General features: G+C 44.4%; 1 protein-coding gene across 3 annotated transcripts in view; it reads left to right on the top strand.

Moving 5' to 3' along the window:
- The first annotated feature begins 40 nt into the window (after positions 1-40).
- FNIP1 (folliculin interacting protein 1) overlaps positions 41-27,115 on the top strand; it is a 42,285-nt gene continuing 15,210 nt past the window's right edge. Inside the window, exons 1-11 of one of the 3 annotated variants that reach the window (XM_010719255.3) lie at positions 41-229; positions 6,779-6,905; positions 15,377-15,520; positions 19,387-19,487; positions 19,748-19,822; positions 20,042-20,133; positions 22,283-22,366; positions 23,311-23,382; positions 24,145-24,280; positions 24,799-25,000; positions 25,794-25,879. In XM_010719255.3, the coding sequence (XP_010717557.1) occupies positions 219-229; positions 6,779-6,905; positions 15,377-15,520; positions 19,387-19,487; positions 19,748-19,822; positions 20,042-20,133; positions 22,283-22,366; positions 23,311-23,382; positions 24,145-24,280; positions 24,799-25,000; positions 25,794-25,879 (1,130 nt within the window). In that variant the 5' untranslated portion in view covers positions 41-218. Of the gene's footprint in view, positions 230-6,778; positions 6,906-15,376; positions 15,521-19,386; positions 19,488-19,747; positions 19,823-20,041; positions 20,134-22,282; positions 22,367-22,446; positions 22,526-23,310; positions 23,383-24,144; positions 24,281-24,798; positions 25,001-25,793; positions 25,880-27,115 lie in introns of those variants that run through there. The other 2 variants (XM_031555744.1, XM_031555745.1) reach the window with 2 other exon arrangements.

The raw sequence follows: 27,115 nt of genomic DNA, 5'->3' as shown, positions 1-27,115 counted from the left end.
TCTGCCGGGCGCTGCGAGGCGGCCGCGGGGATTAAGCGTGTGCGGCACGGCGTGGAGAGCCCTTTGTTTGAGTTAAATTCAGCCCTCTCGGTGTGTCACCTGACAGTCTTGTGGCTTCGGATGAATATGGCTCACTGCTATTATTAACCTGAGCTGGCAGCCGGGCGCAACGGGAGTTGATAGGGATTTGGGAAAGTGGAGCCGCTCGGGGGACAAAGATGCTTCCCAGGTACGATCGTTACACGGTTCTCGAGGTTATTTTAATTGTTTGAGAGTTTAATATCTTCCCTGTGATTGAAGGCAGTCTTTTCTGGAAAGGCGAGGCTCTTAGAGGTCCTGTTTTTTCACGGTTCTTCCCGCAGTTTCACGCTGAATGGCACCGAGGCATTCCTTTCTCCCCCAGACTGGTTCTGTCTGTTTGTTTTTGCCGAGGGGAGCGCGGTTGACTTGAATAACGTGACGCATAATGGTTAATGCTGGTGGGTTTGGCTGGAAGGAGCTGCTGCTGGGCTGTGTGCTTTTTGTGAAAAGAGGCATTTGGGAGCAGCTGTGCTGTACGTACAGATGTTTGCATGCAGACATGGGAGCCAAACAGGTGCTTTGTGAAACGACATGCGTCAAGTGATCCCAAGTACATTGCATGAAGTTACCACTATTAATTGTCAGTTCTGAAGCCGTGTAAATTGCAGAGTTACTCATCCTGTCACACGGCTCTAAACAAAACCTCCAGCCTCCTTGTGCGCAAGCTTGTGGTCTGTGTGTTGGCTGGGTATGACACCCAGCCTGCGTACACGACTGCTTTTTGCTGCTGGGGGGGCACCTGGCTGGTGGGTTAGACTTCAGAGTATGAGCTGGGTGTCCTAAGGAGAGCCGGGTGACTTAGGAGAGGGGGAGAAAAAAAATGAAAGCAAACCGAAGTCAGCTTTGTGTACAGTTAAAGAATTGGGCAGAGCCAAGGAGGGCGGAAGCCAATTGCAGTTTGGGTCCAAGTTTATTATACCGAGTGTGAAATAACTGCTGGGCTGGCTGTGCCTGTGCACAGCGTGTGCTGAGCACAAGTGGCAGCAGTTTCCTGGATCTCAAGCAGTGCTGCTATTCACGTTGAGGATTGCAAAGCTGGTAAATAAATGAGACAGATTTATAGATGGGGCACAGAGCTGACCTTTGCAGTGCCTGTAGACCTGAGGAGCATCGCCCTCTTTCAAGAAATGACAAGGTGGAGGCTTGGAATTAATTTTTTCCTCCGTAGAAGTGTTATTTCCTTGTGCTAACCCCTAGAGAAGCCCTTGCTGTGAGCTGCTGCCCACCAGCGCCTCCGGGCCGCAAAACCCTATGGTGACCCCAGCTCCTATAATGACCATCCTCTTGCAAATTTGTTTCTAAGTATAGGCCCCGTGGTTTCTCTAGCTTAGGTGTCTCTTTCCTGCTCCCAGCCTTACAGCCATGCTATGTCATAAGGGTTTACGTGGGGTCTCAAACAGAAAATACCAACTGTGAGAATCGGTGATGTGATCTGGATCATCCTTATCCTTTGAAACCTGAGAATGTGCTTTGTGTTTCAGGTGTTATTATTAAAAATTATTATTAATATTATTAAAAAATAAATAACCTGCCTATGCTAGGCTCTGCTGATGGATGGTTTTCCAAAGCTGTAGGCATCATTAACAGGTTGCCCAAGGAGGCTGTGGATGCCCCATCCCTGCAGGCATTCAAGGCCAGGCTGGATGTGGCTCTAGGCAGCCTGGGCTGCTGGTTGGCGACCTGCACACAGCAGGGAATTGGAACTTGATGGGCATTGTGGTCCTTTTCAACCCAGGCCATTCTATGGTTCTATGATTCTGTAATTAAGCTGCCATGTATTGTTGTTTGTCGGTTCCAGTTTAAGTTGTGCTCTTTCAGAAAGATCTGCACATCTGTCTGTGTTCAGTGATGGCCAAGTGGAAGGTGAATTATTGAACTGCAGTAAGAAGGTATTGCATTCTGTAGAATGCCCTCTCTGTGTGTCCTATAGACTCAACTTTTGTCGTATCTTCTAAAAGACAGAAGAAAAAATCCAGTAACAGGTATTAGAAATGAGCAGAGGAATTTGGGCAGGTGAAGGGAATCCTTTGGAACAGATAATTCAGGTGTGAGCTGTGTGATACAGCATCCAGGCTGGACAAGTTTGCCCTCCGCTTCCATTCACCTTTGCCTGTAACAAAGCAGGATTCTGTACGCTGTCAGGTTGTACAAGTGAGCAAACTTCTGTTTGAATGTAACTCTGCGTGGAGCTCACAGATAATCTACATCTGAAATATCCCATTGCACATGTTGGAACAGATTCATATCTACAGCGTAAGCTCTTCAACACAAGGATGCTTACGGCTGGGTCTGAGCAGCACCTCAACAGCAAACATGAGGAACGTCGAGTGCAGGTGTTCCAGCTGAGCCTTGGGGATCCCCGTTCCTTTCCTTGGATGCTCACCTGGGAGCAGTGAAGGAAGTATTTTCTTCTCTGTGGTGGATCTGCTGTCCGCCCTGCCACGGCTGTGCTGTCTGCATTGTAAAAAGGTGCTAACATGAGAAACACGCAGAACAGATAAGCTAGCATAAACTATAAATATCGTTTGCGTAGATGCATTTAAAAATAGTTGGAAGTGATTCATCACCAGGCAGTTTTTATAACTATGGGTAACATGATGTAGGAAAACAATAGTTTGATGGATAGTTTCAGCCTTGTCTTAATCTTGTTTTGAGCAGTTAAACTTTTCAGCAAACTCTCATTCAGTTCCAGTCTGTTTAATTTTTTTGATCGGTTTGCTTCAGTTGCTCTCCTCCTAGCCTTCTAAAGAACCGTGTTAATTAGTGAGATGCTACTTAAGTTGTGTTAATATGAAATTGTTTTAGAAGTGAAGACTTGAGTAGGAGGAAATATAGTATTAAACTACAGACTTAATGGAAGGAAGTTGTAGTGGAAACAAGGAGGAAGGAATGTTTTTATTTTCCATTACAGGGGAAAACCTTGTATTTAATTGCCAGAGTGGTGACGAGGGATTTCTGTTCCTGTTGTTTCATCTATTAGAACTTGCCTGGAGTGCAGTAATACCAGTTTAAAGCCATTCAGCTTCCTCTTGCTGAGAAATGTAATGAATTCCAAAAAGTGGATGCATAAGAAGGCCCATCCTTGGAGAGAATGGGGAGTTCTGGATTGCCATGCAACTCATAGAGATGCTGTGGAGCGTTTAATGGATCTGTAAATGAAAGTGTAAATATTCCTGGTAAAGAGGCAGGAGAGCAAAGTGAGGTGAGAGAGAGATGAGAGCTGAGCAGCAGTAGGGTGTAAGTCAACGTACATTAAAATATCCAGACCACGCTCTGCCAATTGCTTGTATCCAAGCTGCCCCTGTGCCGGATCTGCAGCCAGAGGGACTGATGCTCGGATTAATGTTCCTTTCCAAATTGTTATGATCCATTTTAGCTACGTATACGACTTGATTACAGCAGTTTGCAGCCCAACTCCCTCTGTTGGCTTGCAGCCTATGGGAGAACCGAGGCGCTCAGGGTGCAGGCAGCCCCTGCTGGTTCACAGCACAGAGTTCCCTGCCCACCTTTTGGGACTGAAAGAGGTCCTGTCAGTGTGTGCAGAAAATGAAGGGAGGGTATACAGAAAATAGAGCCGGGCCCTTTGCGTGTGCCCTGTGCCTTTTGTCCTAGAGTATCTCATTCTGTATGAATTAGTATTTGTTTGGTAGAGGGGCCAAAATAGCTTGTTTCTCCCTCCTGCCTTCTCTCTGTGCACAAACTGACAGTGCTAACCTCGTGGCAAAGGATGATCACTTCCATTGGTGAAGAGTGTGATTTGTTTATTTTAACGTGTAATCAATTCCAAGGAAGGATCAGCCCATGGCAGATAGGTGATGAGGGAAAGGCTCCTTGTTAGAGCAACTCTCCTCTCCAGAACGGCATGGGAGATGGAGACTCGCCTGTCATTAACTTTACTAGAAGGCTGAATTCTACATCTCCTAGTTTTCTGTATGAATCTCAAGAAAGCATCAGCTAAATGTCAAAGTTAGTTTCCATTTATAAACACAACTAATTATATTTGGAAGATCTAGGTCAGTTTTCATTCAGCTGAAGAGCAGTGCTGGAGTTTTGCCCCATTATATTTGTTTTGAGAAGGAGCCCTGCACTGCATGCAGGTTCCCTGTATTGCGTGCAGGAATTTGTTCATTTCTGCGGATAATCAATCCAGACACCCAACCTGGCGGTCCTTTCAAGCTGCTAACAGCAAAACTGAAGCCACGCTGTGCTCCATCTCCTCCAAAGGAAGGTGCCTGACTGTAAGCTGGTGGGGCGAGCCGAGGTGCCAGCCCGCCTCTGTTTACTGTCTGTCCAAATGAACTTTCCCCCAGCTCCCTCCATGCTCCTGCTGCTTTGGGAAGTGGCCCATTATTGCCAGGGAATGTTTCTGCAAGGCTGAACTGTGCTTAAGGACTGTATTATGTAAACAGAGATAGCGCTTATTTGGAATTATCACAACTTATGATTTAAAATATCTACTAAATACTTGTCTAGAGAAAGTTAAAATGTCATGTGAAGAAGCTGAGAAGTAAACAAGCTCTTGTTACCTTGATCAAATATGTTTCCGAATACAGCAAGGGTTTTATATTTAGCTTTCTCTCCTCTTAGTGTGTAATCTGCTCTTGGAGCTTTTTATAAGTAGACTTTCCTAAGATCTGGAACAGCTCCTGCCCTTCTTTGCCAGTAATTTCAAAGTCAAATATCAGAAGCACTAGGTAATGGAAGAGGTGCTTTTGTCTGAGCCTGAAGGAGATTCAGGTGTGCGGCCGTGGTGGAGTGAATGATAGTACCTTTTTGGCAAGCAGTTCCTTGTTACCGTCCCAAACTATCTGTGTGTAGAACCCGGGCAGTCCATCTCAAAAAGAGTCTCCAGACTTGTTAATTTCACTTCAGTACAGGGAGATGTCTTCTCTGGAAGGAAGGTCCATGTCCGGCCAGATGCAGGCTTACGAGGAACCCGGCTCTGCTACACTGAGCCTCTCATGTATACGCCGGGTTTGGTTTTAACATTTTCTAAAAAGCAAGATAGGGCTCCTGAGAAGATGCTAAATGTGAACTCTGATCTGAGCGGGTCATTGTGCTTGGGTTTTGGTGCAGAATTTGCTCGGACTGTGGTCAGCTGTTTCTGTGCTCTGGGTGCCCCAGCACAGAGGCTGTGAGGCGCTCTGCCTCCAAAGCTGGAGACCAGGCTATTTCAGTTTCAAGTTGCTCAAGCTTTTTTCTTGTAATAAGTTGCTTTTGACATTGGTTGCACACTATCTTCTCCGCAGGTTCTGTTTTTTTTTTCTCTTCTGTTGCTATGTGGTGGGGCTGAGGAGGTTAGGAAATGGATTTCCTCTCTCCAGGAGCCACATAACTGTGTGTCACATCACTCATCACATGGGGATGAGAGGCAACAGCCTTAGGTTGCACCAGGCCAGGTTCGGGTTGGATATTAAGGAAAGTTTCTTCTCCAAAAGAGCAGTCAGGAGCTGCACAGACTGCCCAGCAAGTGGGGGGTGGCTGTCCCTGTGGGTGCTCCAGATCCATGAGGATGCAGCACTTGGGGACACGGTCAGTGGGCATATTGGGGTGGGCTGGGTTGGGTTTGGGGATCTCAGAGATTTTTTCCAACCTGAATGACTCTGTGATTCTATAGTTTTCCTGGCTGTAAGGGCTGTGGGTTTGTATTGGACAGACTGAAAAACTTCTGCGACAACTGTGGCTTAGGCAATCCCACTGATTCTCAGCTGTGTACAGAAGTTGTTTGGTTGCAAATCACCAGTGTAGTGATGGTGTAAGGCTTTGGTTGATGAACTGGAAGGACAGAGGAAAATAAACTTTACTGTAGTCATGGAGTATAGTATTCCAAGATAGCAGTCCATGTTCTCATTAGTGCAAGTCTTTCTGCTGCAGTCTCTTTCTCTTTCTCCCAACCTGGGAGCCAGGATCCTTCACTAGTGGCTGGAAAATTCCAGCTCCTCACTCTCGTGTTGCGGCATTCCATACTGGTGCAGCCTGCTGCAAACCAGGGATAAGGATGATAGAATTACACTTGAGCTAGGAAATGGCTCGGAACCAGCCGAGAGGAGATTCCTGCTGCCTTTGTGGACACGGCTCCTCAGCAGCACGTGGCACAGGGAGCTGTGGGCTCCTGCTGACACAGGCAGCAGTGTGGCTGCAGTCACTCGGCTTAATGGAGATTATTCCTGAGTCTGAAGGTGGCAGAGACCTGTGTGTAGCCAGGTCCGAGCTGCCTGTGTTTGCCTGTTCCCCGCATAGTGACGTATATATTTGTGCCCATGTGATTTTTCTTTACTTAAAGGAGAAGCCAGTGTGAATACATCCATACGTATTTATTCCTTTGAGTTGTAAATTGCAGTGCTGAGGGACTTTCTTTTGTTTTTAAACACAAAAGCTGAGTTCTTCTATGACTGATTTCAAGAACTTGAAGGAAACATGAAATATCTCAAGGCAGAGCAGGACATCGTTGTATAATGGCTATAGTGCACTGCTGTCCTTTATGCCACTGCAATTTGGCTATTTACAAGTGTAGGGGGGAGAACAAAATTCAGAAAAGCACAATTCTGGCTAGAGGATCAAAGGGTTTGAAGAAATGACATTGCATTTGCTGGATTTTCAGTTTTAATAAGGTTGGCTATGGAGATAATGCAGAAAGAACAGTGCATTAAAGAGCTGTGGTAATTGATCCTTCTGGTGTTCTGTGTTTTAATTAAAGCTGGCCTTTGCCGGAGTTCGACCCAAGTCAGATCCGACTGATTGTGTATCAGGACTGCGAGAGAAGAGGACGGAATGTCTTGTTCGACTCCAGTGCTAAAAGGAAAATAGAGGATGTTTCTGTGTCGGTGAGTATAGTGCTCATGGCTATATTCTATACTTTTCAACATAAGATTGATAAAGTACAAATTATAAAGTTCTGCTTTAGCCATATTAACATTTAAACTTTGCTTACACGCAGAGCTATATTTAAAAGCTGCAAATTATTCAGGCTTCAGTGATTTCACTCTTAGCAGTTTTAAGTGCCGTGGCGATCTCTTTAGTTCTGTGCTCTTCTACTTTCTGCCCTTTCAGAGTGCACGATTCCTCCCCAGGGCTGCAGCTGGCAGTGCTGGGAGGCTGAGACAGGGCACACTGATGTTTATTGACAAGCTTTTATGACACAGATGCTTTCTGCAACGGGATCTGCTTTCTGAGTCAGAAAGTGCTGCTAGTCCCCTGTCCCTTCATGTCCCGGTTGCTTAGCCTTTGCCAGCTGTTGTTTCCGTGCTTTGCTGACAGCTCTTTCACACAAAGTTACTTGAAAACTTTTTTTTTTTTTTCTGGCACGGTCTGCGTGGTAATCTATTAATTGAAACTATAATGGATGCAGTCAGATGAGGATACTTCCTTCTAAGGACTCTGGCCAGAAGATTAATTTCTAGCCACAGTGCTGTTGTAAGTGGTTGTGTGAGGTTGGACAATTTATTTCACTGCTTTGAACTTCCTTTTCACCATCTCTGCAAACATTTGCAAAGCATTTTAAGTTATGCAAGCAGAAAGCACTGTGTCAACTGAAATTTCTGATCGTAGCTGCTTTTACCTCTAGGACCTACTGAGTTCCACAAGCAGGAGTACACAAAAGAAAGTGTTACCTGCAAGCCCTGGCTTTCAAGTTGGCTGTTGGAGCACAGCCAGACGGTTCACCCAGCTTTGTAAACACCCCCAGCCCTTTGCTAAGTGCTGCTGCCTGATGCTTCCCGTCCTCATTCTGAGTGCTTCCTCCGTCCACACCTCCTAACCTCTGGGAGTCCATTTGTGGCATCAAGCCACTTCCAGACTGCTCATTGTAGCGCACTTTCTGCTATGAATCAAGATCCTATTTCCTAGTTTGAGAATGTATCAGGTGAAGCAAATTTAACAAATATGAATGAAACACATATTTCTTTTTAAATTTTACTTGTTAGAAGAGCTTTATTCAAGTATAAGTTCCTATTCTTCCAGGTGTTCTTGGCAGGAAAACATAGGTTTTTAAAAACAAGATATTTACTGTGATGAGTTGCTGGCTTTGCTTATTACCATTTCTTCATTTCTGGAAATGACACTTGTATAGTATGAACCCTCTTGTCATATTTCAGTTGATTTCTTGAAAGCCTTTTTAAGATAGATCCCTACTTTTACAGTGAGATTGCACACCTCATTGTTTTGGTTTATTTCACAAAAACAGTTGACTTTGGCAGCTCAGTAGCAACAGAATAAACAACTGATAGTTAAGCTAATGCTGCTCCATATTATCTCTCCTTTATTATCTCACTGAGTGAAAGAGGGATGTGGGTGGGAATAAGCGATATTCACCTCCCTATGAAATGAATATGTGAGAGTTTTTGAAATATACTTCACCTGTCTCTGGTAAGTTTATATTTTTGTGTGTGTGTGTGTGTGTGTGTGTGTTATTGAGAGACTTTTGAAGACAGTATGTTGAAAACTCTTGCTTGCTGTGGTATTTGTCTTCTGCAGCGCTCACATAGTGTCGTGTTAGGAAAAGCTTTACTCTTAAAATACTGCAGAAACATTACTCAGGTGAGAATGTGCACCAAAGTCCTGGGCTCAGCTTCTTGCAAGTTGAGTACAGGCTTGTACAGTTAGCAGCCTGGCCATCTTCAAGGGATTGCATTGTTTATTTTTCTTGCTCTTTATCATGATTTTCATTTGGAAAGACACACCCTGCCTATACAAAGCCAGATCTTGGCACTAAGCACATTCCAAGGCACTCTTGCCCTTTTGCAGCAAGACATGTGTGTGGGCTGGGCGCTCTCCCTTGTGAAAGGCTTCTGTTAACGGCCTCACAAAGGCCAGTGCTTTCTGCATCTTCTCCCCCTGCCCCCATTTCCTTACGTGATTAATACCTCTGCATTTACAAATGCACTGAGATGAGGTTTGTGAGGGTGCCCAGCAGTAGCCAGACTGTGCTGATTGAAGTCCAAGCAGCCAAATGCAGAGCCAGGAAGGTGCCATTTTGCTTGATGGTGCTGGCCGTGCTCTTCAATTCCTGTTTTCTGTTGTTTCCAAGATGTGTAACAATTGTCTGATTGAAAGCGATTTTGATTTGAGTTGTATACCTGCAGTGACATCAGGTATACTTTACTATATTTTGTGTTTTGTGTATTGTGTATTAAACTCAGTGCACGTCAGGAGCTGTGTGCGGTGGACCAAGGTTGAACATGACTCACTCATTTGAATTCAGTAAGGGAAGTTATGGATATAAAATTCAAGGAGCATTAGTGCAAACTTATTTGGAAACAAATGTTTAAAGGCATGAAATAGGAGGCTTCAGCTTTTTGTTGAGTGAAACTCCAGAGCTTATGCTCACACCAAGCGAGACTTTGGTCAGTAAAGCATTACTGGGCTCATGTTATCTGTGAGGGGCATGTAGTTATAACACAGATAAGGATTTTGTGTCTGCAGTTGAATATGAAATCAGCCTCTTGTCTTCAGTAGAGCTAAATATTAGGGAAACAGAAATTTTGGGAGAGCTTGTCATGCAGAGGTGGACAAAAGGCTGCTGAGATGTTTCTGGTATTGCAGTAATGATATCTAATTGTGGTAAAAGATTGTCATTTTGCTGCGTTTTAATTCTGAAGTCTACATAGCACTGATAAAATACCTTGATTTTCAGGACTTCAGGACTGGAGAGAGAATGAATAGTGAATAGCCCTGCTTCTCAGCAGGCTCGTTCCTTCCACATTCCCGTTTTGAGGACACTGACCCATGGGTGCCCGTGCTCTGCCGTGCACTGCAGGGAGCGATGTGTGCCCCAGGTCCTGACAGAGTTAAGCTCTGTGAGGCAGCCTGGTGACTCGGCACCAGGAATGTTGGCCGAAGGCTGTGCCAGGCATTTCCACCCAGACTGCCACTGCCGGCAGCTGTGGGCACTTGGCGTGTGGATGGAGGCCGAGATTCCCCGTTGTGAGCCCTGTGCCTTTTTTGGTGCTAAGCAGGAGAGGTTCTCCCTTCACTTTTCAGGGGACGGCTTGTCAGTGGGTCGGGCCCTGCAAACAGGTAGGTGGTGCTGTGCCTTGGTAGCTGCCTCATCTTCTCAGGGGTCAGAGTACCCATCAGAGAGTGGCTGCCCTTTGACACTAGATCATGAGCAGGCGTATCAGAGCAGGCACTTGTGTGTCAGGTGTGTGTGTGACAGAGGTGGGCATTGCTGACGCCTTTGCTAAACAGCCTGAGCCCACACCCAGACATGCACATCCCGTGGACTTGCTCAGCCCAGCGGGTAGCGGAGCACTGGGTCAGATCCACTGCCTCCCCTCAGGAATTACTTCTGAGCTCATTCCTCTTCATGGTCTCATTTCCAGTGAGACTACACGTCTTGCTCCGCATTGCAGTCTGTGGCTGCGCTCTGCCAGCATGCTCACTCCTCTGTTCCTTCTCATGGCAGCACAAGGCCTGGCCAGGCCTACCGTGGCCGTGCTGCAGTGTAGGTGGTGTTCCAGCCCCACTTATTGCAGGTATTCCTGAGCTCTACGCTTCAACCCAAGCATAACACGCAGCTCCTGTTTGCTCTTAGGGTGCAGGCCCCAGGTGGCCCAGCCAGCACTGAGCTCTCAACCTTCATTCTGCATTTCCTGACTTTGCCTCAGTGCTTGGTTTCCCAACCCTGACACCGGTTCACGCTAACCTTTGTGAAGACTGCTCTCATGCTGCACCACACTGCTGCTCTCTGTGCAGTTATGTCACATTCACGGTGCAAAGGCCAGCTGGGGTGCACAGGGCTGGCAACTGAATGGGACAAGGGGCCGCAGAAGTGGTGCTTCAAGGGAGAAGTGGGAGGAAATGGAAGAAGCTGGGAGGGGAACCTTGCTTCCAACCAAATGGGTTCAGTTTCTAGCGGTTTCTTTAACTGCTTGTCTTCCTTTTGTGTTGTCCACGACAAGGAAGCATTTATTGCTGGGGACTGCAGAAAGATGTTGCTCGACTGTACAAAGCGGAAAGATTTCCTAAGTCAAAAGAAGAGCCTGGAGGAAGGTGTGGAGGGAGCAGGAGGATGAGGAAGGAGAGAAGAAAGCGAGAGCTGAACTGTGCACTGTGCTGAGTCCAGATCCAGAGCTGGTTTGGCTGGGAAGGGTGCAAGGAGAAGAATGAGAAGAGGGCAGTGTCTGGCTTCCAGCGTCCAGAATGCTCTGTGGGTTTTTTTTCGGAAGAAATAGTAGGGAGAGAGAGGACCAGGGATACAGAGTTTGAGATCTAGACTTGCAGTCTTAAGAAAGAGCATGGTCTTAGATTTGGGGAGCAAAAGAGTCACCTTTGCCGTGTAACCTTGTTGTCTTTATTTTTGGGATAATTTAACTGAAAGGTCATATGATACTTGATCTCCTAGTGTGGCAGTTTCTTTCACTCCAAATGTCATATTTATCCCAAAGTAAAAAAAATGGCATGCTGTTTTAAACAAGCCAGGATTAACTGTGTGCTCCAATATACTACAGCACTGGATAAATGTTGAGCAGCAAATTGCTTTGAGGGATTAGTAATCGGATAGTGAGCCTTTTGCTTTTAGGTGAGTTGTGTGAAATCGAGACTCCAGTCCCTATCTGGCACACGGTGGACAGGTTTCCAGAGTGGCAGGGCCAGCAGATAAAGGCACCAGCAGAAAGGAGCTCAGACCCAGCCCTCCTTCCCAGCTCTGCCCTTCCTGTGCACAAGAACAGGAACTAGAGAACCCCAGTGAGGAGGCAGTGGCTTGTCTTTTTACTTTTCCCACTCTCCTGTGAGTAATAGAGGAACTTGGCTGCTCTGGAAATCAAGTGAGAAAGTAGCTCTTGACATCTGCCTTTAAGAGAGAGACCTAGATTTTTACAGCAGGCACTGCAAGGGAAGGAAAGAGTGCCCACTCCCAGACAGGTGCATATTTTAATTACATATTCAGCCCAACACATATTAATAAAGCAGAAGAGTTATCAATTTTGGAGTAATTTTTCAGCTTTGTGTGCTACCCTTCGCTTAATAGCCTGTTCTGGAAATGGGGTACGGTGCTCCCAAATAATGACAACCTTATTTGAATACAGATTTCTCCATAACCACCACCCCAGTGATATTTGAGCACCGGCTGTTACAGAGTGGTAGGAGAGTGTAAAACATACGATGACATTTCTCTTCCTTCTGTCACTCGCAGTCCCTAACACACACGCTCACAGCCTGGCATTAGTTCAATGCACTAGGCTCTTCTTGACTGTCTTGTTATCCCCAACCCAAACTTGCTCAGTGGAAATTCCTCCTCCTGTGCATAGCACTGTGTGTGTTCTTTCCACTTACTGAGGAATTTATAGACCTTGTGGCAAAGAGTTAAAAGTTTTTGCTGGTAGAAGTGGAGAAAGGAGATTCCAGGAGCAGAAACCTACTTTGTGCCCTGTTTTACTATAAAGGCCATCCACTGTGTGTTTTCTTCAGAACTACCTAGGAGGTCTCCACGTCTTCCAGCAAATTACGACCTCTAATGTAAGAACCGTGCCTGTCGGAAAGTCTTTGGAGCTGGGCAGTATCTGCAGAGAGCTGGCAGAGGAAGAACAAGGAGCACGGCCACCACAGGGAAAGCAGCATGGCACCGGCAGTGCCCGCAGCATCCAGATGCTCTGTGCCTAGAGAGTGCATTATTGCAACTGTGTGTACTTGGAAAGAAATCCCAAGGCTTAGAAAATTTGCCTCATACAATTCAAAAATAATTTGGAATTCCACTCTGCTTATGCTTCGGATGTTATACTGGAATGCAAATAATCCCACTCCTTTGTTGCATGCTATCTGGGTGCATCTAAAACTGCACTGACCTTTCATAGTTAGTAACTGTGGAGGAGAGGGACGTTGCAGGTGCTTAATCTCATTGGCCAACAGGTTATTCTTAAGCACATGAGATGTTTTCAACAGTGCAACAACCAAGTTTGCTAGTATTCTGTATTTTAGGTGAGACTTTATGTGCAAAGTTCTGTAAAGCTGGGTTTCTGAAAGATCCTGGCCTCCTTTACTGGCTTCTTACAGGAGTCTTGGTTCATTAAATACCACTGTAAATACCAAATGACCATTTTTCTGGTTCCCTGTTTAAGTTAGGCAGCTGCTGCCTCAAGATGCCAAACTCCCTGGTGGATCTCTGCAGAAAAATGCAGGAGGAGGAAAAATGAATTTAAAGTCAGTAATTTGCAAACTCAGCCTATTCTTTTAATGCACAGAAAATGCTGCACTTGTAAAAATGCATTTATTGGCTTTACAGTCTGAAGGAATCTCAATTGTAATAGTAGATTTTAGAGGGAACTTTCAACATCAGATGAAAAATGCAAGCTGAAATGTGGTTTGCCTGCAAAAGCTGCTGTAACCCTGTGGATTTTATGTGGTTTTATCACATGATGCTTGCCTAGCCTAGGACATTGTTGTTTGTGTCAGAGATAAAATGCAATTCTAGTTCACGAGTTCCTACTGAAGTCATATGATTATCATTCACATGTTCCAGCCATTGTGTACTGTGCTCGAGCTGCAGATACGAGGCATTAGCAAATCTACATATTGCATGAATTCAACGCACTCACCAGTGTGTTGTAATGAGAGGATACTACTATGGGAGGGCATGCATGTCAGTAAAGCACAGGACTCGGCGGCTGGTGAATGCTTCCTTCCCCTCTGCCACAGAATTACTGATTTGTCTGCACATTTTTCCTTAAGGCTGTCTGTGGCAGCAGCTCTATAATTGGAGCAGCCGTGCAGACTGCCATGTGGAGCTCAGTAAACCCCGACATTTTCCACTGTTTTGCCTAAATCTGCCCACGGCTTGGCCCAAATAAAAACCGCGCGATGGAAAAAACCAAAACACAACATCAACCTGCACAGCCTGGGGTAGAGGCATGGGATTCCCAGCGCCAAGATCTGCCATCCTTCCAGCAGTGCGTGCAGCCTGCTTGTGTACAGCTGTGGCTGATGGCTGAGCAGAGGTGCAGAGTTAGCACCCTCCAGAACTGGAGATTTCACCCTTGCCCTATTCTACTTTTTCCTTTTCTCTGTAGCTATTAAAGATTGAAACATGCTTATGTTCTTGCCTGAAGTGGGACCTCGTGATATAAGCCTGTGAGTCCGGAGACGAAGCTATGCCATGTTAATAGCACTTTGCATTTCCATCTGTCCTTTGAACCTTGTTTCCAGTTTTCTTTGCTTCCAGCTTGCTCTTACTGGTTTGGTGATTGAGTAGGAAACGTTAATGGAGAGAGTCTGAGGGCAGTTAGTACGTAATGCGAAGTGGTGCAGACTATTTCTGTCTCTCAGTGCTGCACACCAGCAAATGTAAATAATCCCAACCTTGCGTGGGTGTTTTGAAGTTTAATGAGCACGCGGAAAGTCCTTTGAGATCTTTCGGTGCAGAGGGTTGCCTAATACCTAGATGGCATTAATTAACATGTGTGCTGGTTCTGCTGAGGCTGCTGGGATTCGAAGGTGAAACGACAAACGTTTTTGAACCGAACGGTGGTGGAGCATTTCCAGTCCAGTATTGGCAATACTGTGTGCATAGGGTCCCTGCAGAGATCAGATGACCCAGCCTTCTGGCTGCAGCCCTGTCTGAGCCCTCGGGACTCTCTTTTTGCTACACTTTCTGAACAGCATTTCAGAAACCACCGCTTGGACCATTTCTCCATCCTTTTGTGAAATTTCTCTGGCCTTTCTGTAACACCAGCTGTGGTTTTCAGTTCTGTCCATGCTCAGCCTCACAGCACACTCATAGTAAAAGCAAAAGGAACGTGTCACCTCTGTGCTGCTGTTCTAGAAGACCAGGGACTTGGGAACAGCTGGGAGAGCTGCAAGTTGCACCTCTTCTCTCCATTTCACTTTGGAACATGAATCTCTCCCAAAGTCTGGGCTGTTTGGCTCGGTCACTCCTGATCTGTGTGTTTCTGTACATTGTGAGCTGCCCATCACTGCAGTCTGCACAGCACTGGTGCAGGCTGTGCGTGTCACTGCCGTGCCACCTCTGTCCCAGTGAGCAGCAGCAGTGCAGTGACAGCATAGGGAGCCCCTTGTTGTGGCCATCCTTCCTCCTGAGCCTGGTAGAGCTTCAGAGATGGGTGGCTGCTTGGGAAGATGGAGTTGGAGTGAGCTGTTGGCTCCTGGCTCATTAGGACTAAAACAGCTCAGCTTGCTTTCCTCCAGCCATGCTGCAAGAGATGTAATAAATGTTCTGTTAAATGTTTTCCTGGGGCATAAGTCGTTCTGCTGTTAAATGTCTTACCTAAACAGGTAAGTGCAGTGTTGCTAATTGGTGATTTCATGGCTGTGGGTCTTACTGTGGTACACGTCTGTATTTCAGAAACTCTGCAGCGATGCTCAGGTGCGAGTGTTTGGGAAATGTTGCCAGCTGAAGCCTGGAGGAGATAGCTCTTCTTCTTTGGATAGTTCAATCAATTCATCCTCCTCATTCTCCGATGCAAAAGAGCAATGTCCAAAATATCAGGTGAGACTTCCCTTCCTTTTTTTGGTATAATATACAAATATACACAACAGGTGAGGTACTGAATGTTTTAAAACACTCAAAATTAAATGCTGGTGGTGGAGAGAAGTTTCTAATCAAAACCAGACTTTGGTTCTGACTGAACCATGTTTCGTTCTGTAGCTTTGAGTTTGTAGTTTAAAACCAACCAGCTGGGGCTCTCAGGATGGGTGTTGAGTAGCAGAAGCCTCTCCAAGGCATTTGTTCTGTCTTGTGACTGGGTGATAACACTCGTTCAGTATGATCACACTTGGCGCACGTATCCTATCTTGGTAAAAACGAGGTAGTTTGTTTTACTTTGTAGCTAAATGCCAGGGAAGCAGCACAGAAATATGCTTTCTATGGGGACAGTCTGTGTAACAGCTTTATAACGAGGATTCAGTGCACTTGTGTTACATTTTACATAAGAGATTTTGGCCATGAGAGTAGCTAGAGTCATCTGACACGGATATATTACTGTCATCTCCCCTTCCATGGATCACAAGTGTTTTATATTAAGCCACCCTAAAATAGAACTAAGCCCTTCCACTCTTTGTAATGAAGTAATTGTGTGTTTGAGGGAAGCTGCAATCTCTGCGCCATATTCTGAAGTACAGTACTACTGATGTCTTAATCTACCATAGATACAAATGAAGAACCTTTCAGTGCTGACTTTCATACTGTCACGTTGGCTCTTGCTATATTTGGCGAGCTGCATATTCCTGTTTTCTCTTTCTCATCACACTCTTTTCCACAGCTTCAGTAAGGTGAAGGCTGAAGGTCTGCTTTCCATTCCTGCCTTCCTGGAAGGGCATTTTGCTGTGGTTAGCAGCTTCCTTGCAGCACAGAGTAACCTCCTTTGGGTATTGTCTGACCAAGACAAATGACGTTTCCCCACTATCCTGAAATTATCTCTCTTGCTGGGCAGCTTCTGTGCAAGCAATGGTCAAGAATTAAAGAAAATTAATTTTCATGGTTAGCATGGCGGAATATTTTAAAGTTGTGGAAAATTTTCCTTTTGAAGTCCTCATTTCCTCATGCATATCACCTGGTCACGGTCTTAGTGAATGGATGTGTGGCCATGTCTGGCTCAGAAAGTGTGCAAGAAGCTTCCAGCTTAAGTTGGTTTTCCAAGGAGTATTGTTGTGAATCATTTACTGCATTCCCCGTACTCTTTTCAAGCTGTGCATGAAAGGGTCCTAGCAAGTTTGTCCAAGCATCGGCCAGCCTGCTATTTTCTATCTTCTAACTGCTCTATTCTGTACCCTTGGAAGCTACTTAATGTGTTTTTCTGTTGCTTTTTCAATGGTATAAAATGGAAGCCCAAACAGTACAATGTTAATAGGACTTTTTATATAGTTCTTGGTTTCCTTGTTTCAGTATGTGTTGAACTTAAAGTGAGCATTTTTACTTGTTCTTTGGAAAGTGCAATGCAAGTTTTTGCACATTATTGCTCTAATGTTACCTCTTCTGTGCCTGTCAGTCTGTGTTTTCAGGGCTGAAAGTCTCCCTGATCTTTGGTGATGACATTTGAGGTACATCTATAGCATTGTTAATTTATATACCTACTCAGCTATTGATAGGACATTATGTACAGTAAACAGTAAACGCTTGAGGTAATAAATTCAAAAATCTAATTTCCAAATAATGATAATTTTACAACCTCTCGTATGCTAATGTGCAATAAGAAACACTTGTTGGTATTTTACGATCTTTTTTTAAATGCATGCTTGTAAATATGACCTGGGGCATTGGTTTGTGTCCAAGCAGTCGGTGCTGGGGGATGGGCCCTTTTTGCCAGATGCTCCTTGGCTATTTTTCATTTGAGTTTTTAATATTTAACCCCTTTCCTCAGTTGATTGCACTCTACTTTGGTCTCAAGAGATCTTTATTTTGCAGAATTAAAGGCAAAGAATTGAGCACACTCTGTGGAGCACACTCCACACTCTGTGCCTTCAGCATTGCTTGTCTCTGTCTTTCAGGGAAAAGGGAAATCTCTGTAATTAAATTTGAAAGCAGCTGATTTTCATTTTCTTTTTTTAATTTGGTCTCTTGACAAGGAAAATCAATAAGTTATTTTGAAGCGTTGCTTTCCTCATGTTTAGAATTAGATTTGCACCATAGCAGGAAGTTGAAACCAAAAGTGACCATCAAGGGCTTGACATTTGTTCAGAAGAAGTTCTTCAACTGGAAGATCTGCAACAGATTTAAAAGTAACAACCATAATATATTTGGAAGTAGTAATTGCAGTGTTCTTACATTGGGATTTGGTGATGCTGACAGACCCATCATTTCCCAGAGGCATTACCATATCTTTCTTCCTTGCAGCTCCTGAGCCGTACCAACCGCTTCTAGCATTCGGTTTTCCCATCCTGCCTCCAGTTCACCCAGACCAGTAGGCAGTGTGAAATCTTGGGGAGTAAGCTGGACATTTCTGTGCCCCAGCAAACCATCAGATTCTGCCCTGTCATATGAACACCAACAAACTTTGTAATTCTATGCTCATTTTTATAGCTGTGATTGCTATTTTAGTTGTCTCCTATCTTTCTTGCACTGATAGCAGATTTCAGAGGTTAATAGTACGGCTGTTAATGTTCTGCCATCTTAATTGAGAGTGCTTGAGAAGAGCTAAAAGCTGAGAAGTGCTACAAGTGTGCTGCTTTTTGGCTGATTAGCATTTCCTTGTTCTTGTCCTTGTTCTGAGGGCTAGCATGAGTAGCAACATGGAGTGGTCGTCTCCATATCATGCCTCATTCCTGGTAGGAACCCGAGGTGTGGACACCCCGTCCTTGGTTGCACTCTGAGCTCACTGCCTGACGCTGGGCAAAATAGTGAGATAAATCCCAAGCCTATTTAGGAACCAGGGTGAGGAGCCTGCTTGTTCAGGGCTCGGATAAGGGATACAGAGATATGGCACTTAGTAATTTCCAAACACGAGGCTATTTCCATGCTGGTTTCAGGAAGGATTACTGTGAGGAAGTATTGTGAGTTACCACACACCTCAGATACCTGTGAGCTGTTTGAGCACTGCGAGTGAGCAACCACAATATTCTGAATTACTCAGGGCAAGATAGAAATGGAGAGCCAGTCCTCATATGCTGCCAGCCTAGAAGAGAAACAGCCCTGTATAAAGGGCTGATAATCTCAGTCACTGAAAGCACACAGCTATGATGAGCAGTTGTCTGCAGCTGATTGCCCTGAGCAATGTTTACATTTCAGGTTGTGGTCTGCAGCACTGTGTCCAGGTGGTGACCTGCAGTGCTGGCCCCTTGCAGCCAGGCAGTGTGCCCTGCAGTGAGCCCTCAGCAGCTGCCCGCAGGGGATGATGCTCTGTGCAGTGCAGTGCTGCAGCTCCTTCCTGCTACCATCACATGTGTACCAGGAAACACCGCAGAATGATGTGCCGAGAACAAACTACCATCCGTGGCCAAGATACAGCTCAGTCTTTGTCAGAAAACTCTGAACCAACTGGGCTCCAGTTCACAACTGATATAAGGTCACCATGGAACTTGCAACTTCTTGTCCAACAGATACAAGGTTTAGGCATAATGGTCTTCTTTCATCAAAGCATGTAATTACACTCTAAACTTCTTAGTGCCTTGACTTCCTGCACTGTGAATCAGCCCCCACCAGAATGGGTTAGGTTTGTTGGATGACTTTAGTGGTTTACTGCACTGCCAATTTGAAGATCGCTTTCTTTGCTAGCATTGTCTGTACTGAACTGTTCAACGTGGTGTATTTGACAGAAAGATGTTGCATGTTTATCTTTTAAATAAGGACAATTTACCTTAGGGGTACATTGCCTTAGGCAGAAGTGTGTTTCTAAACAAGTGGATTATTTTTTTTCCCAGGGCTCTCGGTGCTCCTCAGATGCCAACATGCTTGGAGAGATGATGTTTGGCTCTGTGGCCATGAGCTATAAGGGCTCCACATTGAAAATTCACCAGATCCGGTAAGATCTTTTTTTTTTTTTTTTTTACCACTAGTCTTGTCACAAGATGCAATCCTTAGTGCTGATTTTAAACAAATTGAATGTCACAAACGTTGGGTAAAAGGAATTTCTGAGTTTGCTTTAAAGTTATTCTGACATCACTTTGGACACAAAAGGCTGTTATGTTGTCTTTAGTGCTGTAAATTATAATCTGGAAGGGTGTGAAATGGAAATGAAAATCAATCTTGGCACTGCTTCTAGCTAACATCTTTATCTTCCAGCTCACCTCCTCAGCTCATGCTCAGCAAGGTTTTCACAGCTCGCACTGGAAGCAGCATCTATGGAAGTCTGAATACGTGAGTCCTCCAGAAATGATTCCTATTGCATATAGGCAGATCTGGCTTTGAACTGTTCAGTGTTTAGTTTTGTATGTGTTAATTGACCCAGCTCAGAATGTGGCAGTGTAAGCATTCTTCTCTTGTCCATTCTATCTGAGTCTTAATATAGTGACATTGTGTTTTACCAAAATACAAATCACTGTTTTTGTTGTATGTTTTATTTTCTGTGTCTTTTAGGTTGCAGGACAGTCTTGAGTTCATTAATCAGGACAGCAATACATTAAAGCCCGACCACAGTACAATTATGAACGGACTTCTTGGGAATATAGGTAATTACAAACAGATTTTATTTCCTGGTGTCTTTAGCCGAGTAACCACAGACTCTAGAATATGAAACTCTAAGTAGAATCAAGTGCAAAAATAAAAAGGAGAGCTAAGATCTTAACAGAAAATTAATGTTAATTTGGAAAACAGGTGAAGAAATTAGGCAGTTCAAAAAATTATCAGTGGCTTAATTATATGCAGCTGCATGTGTGTGTATAAAACTCCATAGAGAAATATTAAGTATATCTAAATTCAAATACAGAAAATGTTGGAAAATAATCTGTAGAACTTTCTGAGCACCACATTTCAGATCAGACAGGATTGATTCTGCCTGGCTTAGTTCCCCAATTTTATTTTTGTTAATAATTTCCATTCTGTTCTGTACTCTGGCCACCTGAACACATGTGGCTGTATATTCCATGCTAAGTTAACCTTGCACAGTTACACTTTAGTTTTTGATCAGATTAGACAGATTGTTTATTTGGTCTGATCTTGGAAGCTAAGCAGTCTTGAAAAACCATTTGGAGTCTCTGACTGTCAGCATTTGTGGGAGTGCTGTGGGTCAAGGCTCTGTGAGCATTAGGTAACAAAGTGGCGGATGTTGACTTTTCCTGATGTGAAATCTAATAGTAAAGATACTGTACTTCACTGCTCAGATGGGAGAACATCTTGCCTTCCTCTTGATTTAGATCGTTTGCTTTCCAAACAACATGTCTTTTATGGTAGGTGGAATAAGGGATTTCTTTTTTCACTTACTTTCCAGAGTATTGTTGTAAAATGTACTTTTCTGGGGATGGAAGTATGGAATTTGGAATCTTTGTTAGTGGGTTTCTGTCTTCTATGTAATTCTAATTCTTGTTGGGCACAAGTGTCTGCTTCCCTCCTCCCTACTGCCTTCTCTTCTGTGAGACAGGGAAACCCTACTCATATACTTTTAAGGTTTTGTTGTGGTTATGCTGGCAAAAGTGTTACATCACGTAATCTGTGAGCTCACGTGGAGCTGTTGGAGCTCTTAGGCTGAATCTGATGGAGGAGCAGCCTGTGGCACCTGGGCACCCAGCAGGGAGGGAGGAGGTGCCTGCAGGAGGAGGATGCTGGAAGTGCTTTGCAGCTGAGCTGCACAGGTTGTCATTCTGTTCAGCAATGTTTGTTTACAGTTCTTATTTCAGCACATGGGGAACCATGGGTAAAGTAGGCAAAGAAGTTAATCTGTAACTGCAGCATTTCTAACAACGGTGTTAAATACCAAAGACTGCTTCTGACTCACTGGCCCTTGCCAGACTGCAGCAGGAGGAGGCTCTGTGTTTTGGTTGGGATCTATTTACAAGCTACTTCTCTAGATACGCTGGATAAAGAAGAAAGCAAAAAGAAAAGAAGCACTCGGCATGTCCCGTCCTTTACCAAGGAAGGAAGACCCATGAGAATGGAAGGGAGCTTTGCTGAAGTGCAGCCTTTGTGCTTCCTGTAATCAGTAAACCTTGACTGATCAGTAGCTTCCAGTCTAGGAGAGGGGCTGGCAATTAACTTGTTAGAATACCCAGCTCTGTTTGCAGAAAATACACTCCTTCCTTTGGGTACCTGCAGCCCATAGTACTCTCAGTATGAGCCACTAAGAAGACTGCTAACTTTGTGCTTTCTATATGCTCATTTCTCTGATGCAGCACACTGACTGCTCTCAGAGCAGCTCCTTCACCCTGGTGTCTTCTCTTGGTTCCACCAAGAGCAATGTCTGCCTGCTCCTCTCCTCAGTGACAGCACTGCTCAGACACCCCCCAGTGTGATGTTAAAACAAACATTGTCCTCCACCATGAATCTCCTGTTTGTGATCAGCTTGGGCTCGGAGCCCGCATAAATTAATCATTTTCAACTCAGAAAAATAGAAATAAATAAAGGCCGTGGACAGAAGCCCCGTCCTTGTATGGGAAACGGTGTAAAGCTTTGTCTATTATTTTAATGTCATAAGTAGTGTGTAGTTCCACTGTGAGCCACGCTCCTTGAATCAACGTTCTTGTTAAGCGTAAGAGCTTTCTCCTGCGAACGTTACTCTGCATTTATGTTGGCTTGTATCTTCTCCCTGCCCTGGCCCCCTCCCTACAGACTGTTCTGCTTTACTAACCTCATTCTTTCATGTGTATTTTACGTTTTGCCATGTAGGTCTTTCACAGCTTTGCAGCCCCAGGCGGGCATTCTCTGAACAAGGTCCGCTCCGCCTGATCCGGAGCGCCTCTTTCTTTGCAGGTTTGCAGTGTGCTGTGTGCTGTGCTGTGTGCCTAGTCTAGCTGCTGGGACAGCCACGTGTGTGTTGGTAGCACTGCCTTGGAAATAAGACTTACATTTTTTAAATACAAAGCAGACTGCGATCTCTGCTCTTATCTTTTTGGATACAGAGGACAGCAGGTATTTAAATAGCCCTCTTTGGGGCTGCTTGGTTGGTTTTTTCTGTTTTGTAAACTTATTTATGCAAGATTTCATCTTTTTAGAAATAATTTGTCACAGTAGCATCGAGTATTTTCATTTGGATTCGCTTCAGCAAGCTGTAACAATTAAAGCTAACCTACGTTGATATAAAGTGGATGTCTCTTGCTTTTGTTAGATGGGTCTTATTTCCATGGCTGAGTAGCTTCTATTTCACAGGTGTATTTGTAAAATACATCACGTGTAGGGGCTCTTAAGCCTGATACACTTTTGATCTTCTGTAAATGCAGACTGTGATTCTGGATGGCTTACGGCTTTGTTGAACAACCAATGCACTGCTTGCAGTTTAAAAGTATTTATTTTTTTCAAGACAGCATTGTAAAATGCTTTTAAAATTATATAATAGCTGGGAATGCTGTTAGAGGAATGGAGTGTTGATTTTTTTTGTCTATACTCTGAGCTATGTGGTGAACATCCTTTCAGTAGAGTAAAACTTTATTGAAAGCTATTGATGTAAAGAAACAGTGAATGTGAGCCTGATGCAAATTGGACTAAAATAGATATATGGACTTCAGAAAATTACACACGAGCTTTTCAGATCAGTGCTTTGGCTTGCTCAGCTAAGCAGCCTTTCTTGGTGATGGCCTTGTGCAGTGCTGTTGATCTGAATTAATGAGCATGTTTTTGTTTCATTAATTACATGGAGATCAAACAAACAAGAAAGGAACTGTATATTCCCCTGCTAATTGGTATTCCTTGTTTTACAGTTCACAGCAACCCTATGGATATGCCTGGGAGGGAGCAGAATGAGGACAGAGACAGCGGTATAGCAAGATCTGGTAATGTCAGTTCCATTAACCCTATCAGTTCAGAAAACATTCAGTAATAGTCACTAGATGCTCAACCGTCACATTACTGAAACATACAGGCATCATAAAGTAACTTTCTGTGCTGAAATGTCATCTTTTTTTTGTTCCATATAAGCATTCATGGGACTGCAGCCTCATGCGCTGAGGGTGTTTGTTTCATAAGAGCCCCACAGAGCCTATCTGAACAGCAGTGTGATTTATTAAAGTACATTGCAAATAGGCAAGGCCAATTAAATATTGAAATGAATGGACGGCATTTCCAAGCAGTGCTTGTTGTCATCTCCTTACCAAACTGAGGATGGTGTTAATGTTAAAACAGGAGCTAGCATCCCCAGTGCCCCCCAGCCACTGCCATCCCCACTCAGGGGGTTGGGCGCTTAGGGGTAGGGCTGGGAAGGCTCTTAAAGATGCACTTAGCATTACTCCTTTCCACAAAGAATTTATTTCCCAATACTCAGGGTTGATGAGCAAGGTGCAGCCTGTGCGCTGCTTATTATATAAAGCTGCAAGACTGTTCCACCCTTGCAGTGCTTGTATAGCTTGCTAATGTTGTTATAGACTTACTATTTTCAGATGAGAAGCGTAGATAAGCAAAAGAGAAGGCACTCTGTGAGCAGGGTATATTCAGGGAATCCAGGGTATATTCAGGGGCATAGTTTGGTTGCTGGTATTATTTTCCAAATATTCTTCCTTCCGAAGAGATTTATATATTTATCTATTTAATTATTGCAGCATCTCTTAGCAGCCTGCTCATCACTCCGTTTCCATCTCCGGGCTCCTCGTTCAACAAAAGCTGTGCCAGCAGTTACCAGAGGCGTTGGCGGCGCAGCCAGACGACCAGCTTGGAGAACGGGGTCTTCCCTCGATGGTGAGCAGGAATTGATAATGCTGGATGCTTTTCCACTGTTTTCAGCTTGATTCTGCCCTTGCGTATGCACGTCTGTCCTTGCTGTTGCTTTCAGTAGTGTATTTACAAAGGTGGATATCGGGCAGTAGTTCAACACCTGATCTTTGTAGTCTCCATTTTCTTGAGGCCTTTTGCACTAACTGGGAGATCCTTGGCAAAATATAAACCTGTAGGCTGTACTTTTGAGGATGAGAAGCCCTAAAATCCTACTCAAAATGCAAATTCTTGGCAGAAGTAAGAGAGAGTGAAGACGCCTGTTCTAATCCCACAGATGCTTAGAATGTGGCTCCAGGTTTTCTGTCTGCAAGGCTGCTTCTGAAGATCTGCAAAGTGGTTATCGATGGTGGTGATTTGACAACACATGCAAACAAAAGGCGTTTGCTGAAGTTAAATGTTCTGGAATTTAATTACACAGGAAAACCAAGGTACAACTTTAAACAGTGGATTGCATTAACTTTCTATTTTTTCCATGTTCCAAGGTCCATGGATGAAAGCTTCAACTTGTCAGATGACAGCTCTGGTCCCAGCCCAGGAATCGTTAGGAAGAAGAAGATAGCAATCGGAGTTATCTTTTCACTCTCAAGAGACGAAGATGAAAACAACAAGTTTAATGAATTCTTCTTCTCACACTTCCCACTTTTTGAAAGTCACATGAACAAACTCAAGAGTGCAATAGAACAGGTAAACGCAGCCTCTTCTGATTCTTTGCTTGTATTGCTGTAAGTTCCCTTTCAGCCCATTTCATTTCCTACTCCTGTTACTTGTTCACAAAAGTGGGATCAACTTGCTGCCTGATATTGAAACTGCACCAGCAAGGATCTGTGCTCCACAACGTCTCTGATGTTTTCTATTCCTTGCTAAAGTACAGCACAGAGCGCAGACAGAACAGCTGTGTTATACTACAGAGACTGCTGAAATGACAACAGGCCTTTGGCTGCATTGGCTCCCAGCAAGCTCTGGATCAGCAAAGAGAAAAAGGTGTTTTCAGGGCCACCTTTACTTCCCTGCTTCAGCTGTATCTGAGCACTGGGGACTGCAGAATAAGAGCCTATCTCTAGGATATTCCAGACTGTAAATAAAGATCAAGCTTTTCACTTTCCATTTTTATTTATTTCATCTTAAGCCCTGATTCTGATACATAGGAAACTTTCAAATATGTGGTTAGATTTGCTTCACGTCTCTCTTCTAGGAAATACTCAGTGGTTACTTTGCCACTGCAGTAAAAACTTTGACCCTTTTTATGCCTTTAAAGATGAAAAGCACAGGAGAATGAGGCTGCAAAGGCATGAGCCTCACCTAGCTTTTCTCAGATAGGAATGCTGGCACTTGTACCATCATTTTATCACTTAAAAAAAAATTATTTGCATGACTAGTTGCATGACAGATAAAGTCAAACACATGACTTTGTTTTCCATTTTTTCTGCTTCTGTAGCTATGTCTGATGTTACTTATCTGTTTAATGATTGTTTTCAAGGCTATGAAAATGAGTCGTAGATCAGCTGATGCCAGTCAGCGGAGTTTGGCATATAACAGAATTGTTGATGCCCTCAATGAATTCAGGTGAGCAGTTTCTCTCGTATCTCTTGTGGCTGTTTCTTCAAAAGCACTTAAGCAATCTAGAAGGTGTTCCTCCTCAGTGCAAGACTTTCAGGACTTTGGAGGTCTTATCTCAAAAGGAAAATGTTTTCTCTTCTAGAAGTGTAGTGTATAATGTCTAACGTCTTCTTTGAAAGTAAGTACCATAGAGGACCTGGAGATAGCAGGCCACGTGTTCTGTTTGTGGTTGTTGGTTTTGCCAAGTGTGCCTTGTGTATCCACAAGGGCTCAGTCTGAGCAGAGCAGAAGTGACCAACGATTTCTGCGCTTTAGGTGATAATGAGCTCCCAGCAACCTCTTGTCTTGACATCCACTGAGGGATGAGAATTGCAAGCCCACTTTGGGTTCCTTTGGTTGGTATTTTCTTGATATGTGAGCAAAGCAAGACCTTCACCCCTCTCTAAATTCTTCTCTCTGAATGAGTTTCAGATAACCAGTACTGGGAAGGAGATCTATCTTCTTCACTCAGAAAAAAACAGTGCTGCAATCTCTTGCTATCTGTACCTGCAGAGAGCCTCTCTCAGCAATTAATATATGTAGTAACACAGATAAGCACATCCCTGACATTTAACTGTATGTTCTTTCCATAGTCTAAGTAATGGGGAGGGAAATAAAATGAAATCCATCTGTTTCAAGTGATTCATCCCCTCTCAGATGGGAGTGGCAGGCTGCTTCCTTCCACAGCCAGCATAGAGCTCCTTTTTAAAGACATGACAGCAGACAACGTGCTGATGTTTAAACCAGAGAATTCTGATACTGGGAGGTATGTTACCCAGCAGGAAGGATCCTGAGGGCTCACTCATTTATCTGTAGTTCAGCACCATGGGCTGGGTGGTGTTTCAGGGGAAAGACACTGTATATTTTTGATTTGTTTGTATTTGTAGACCCTCCCCCCAGGGAAGCGCAGGGGATGTGTTGGGTAAGGACAGGAGGCACGGCAGAGCACGTGGATGGGGTGAGCTGTGCCAAGAGCCGAGCAGAGGATGCGCAAAACTTTTGGGAGCCACAGATTCTGCCCAGGGGGCTGAGACGAGTTCAGCAACTCCAAGCAGCCACGGGTTTCCCTCTGCTCTGCTCTTCCTACCCTCTCCCTCCTCTCCCTGAGTAATTTCTTTGTGTTCCCATTCCCTGATAACAGCATCCCCCATGTGCTTTCCCCGAAACTTCCCCCAAAACATTCCCCCCCCACTCGGTGGACTT

Source organism: Meleagris gallopavo, chromosome 15 (genome assembly GCF_000146605.3).
Source record: "Meleagris gallopavo isolate NT-WF06-2002-E0010 breed Aviagen turkey brand Nicholas breeding stock chromosome 15, Turkey_5.1, whole genome shotgun sequence".
Lineage (NCBI taxonomy): Eukaryota > Metazoa > Chordata > Aves > Galliformes > Phasianidae > Meleagris > Meleagris gallopavo.
Note: the sequence above shows the minus strand (reverse complement) of the source record. Positions and strands in the feature narration are given on the sequence as shown.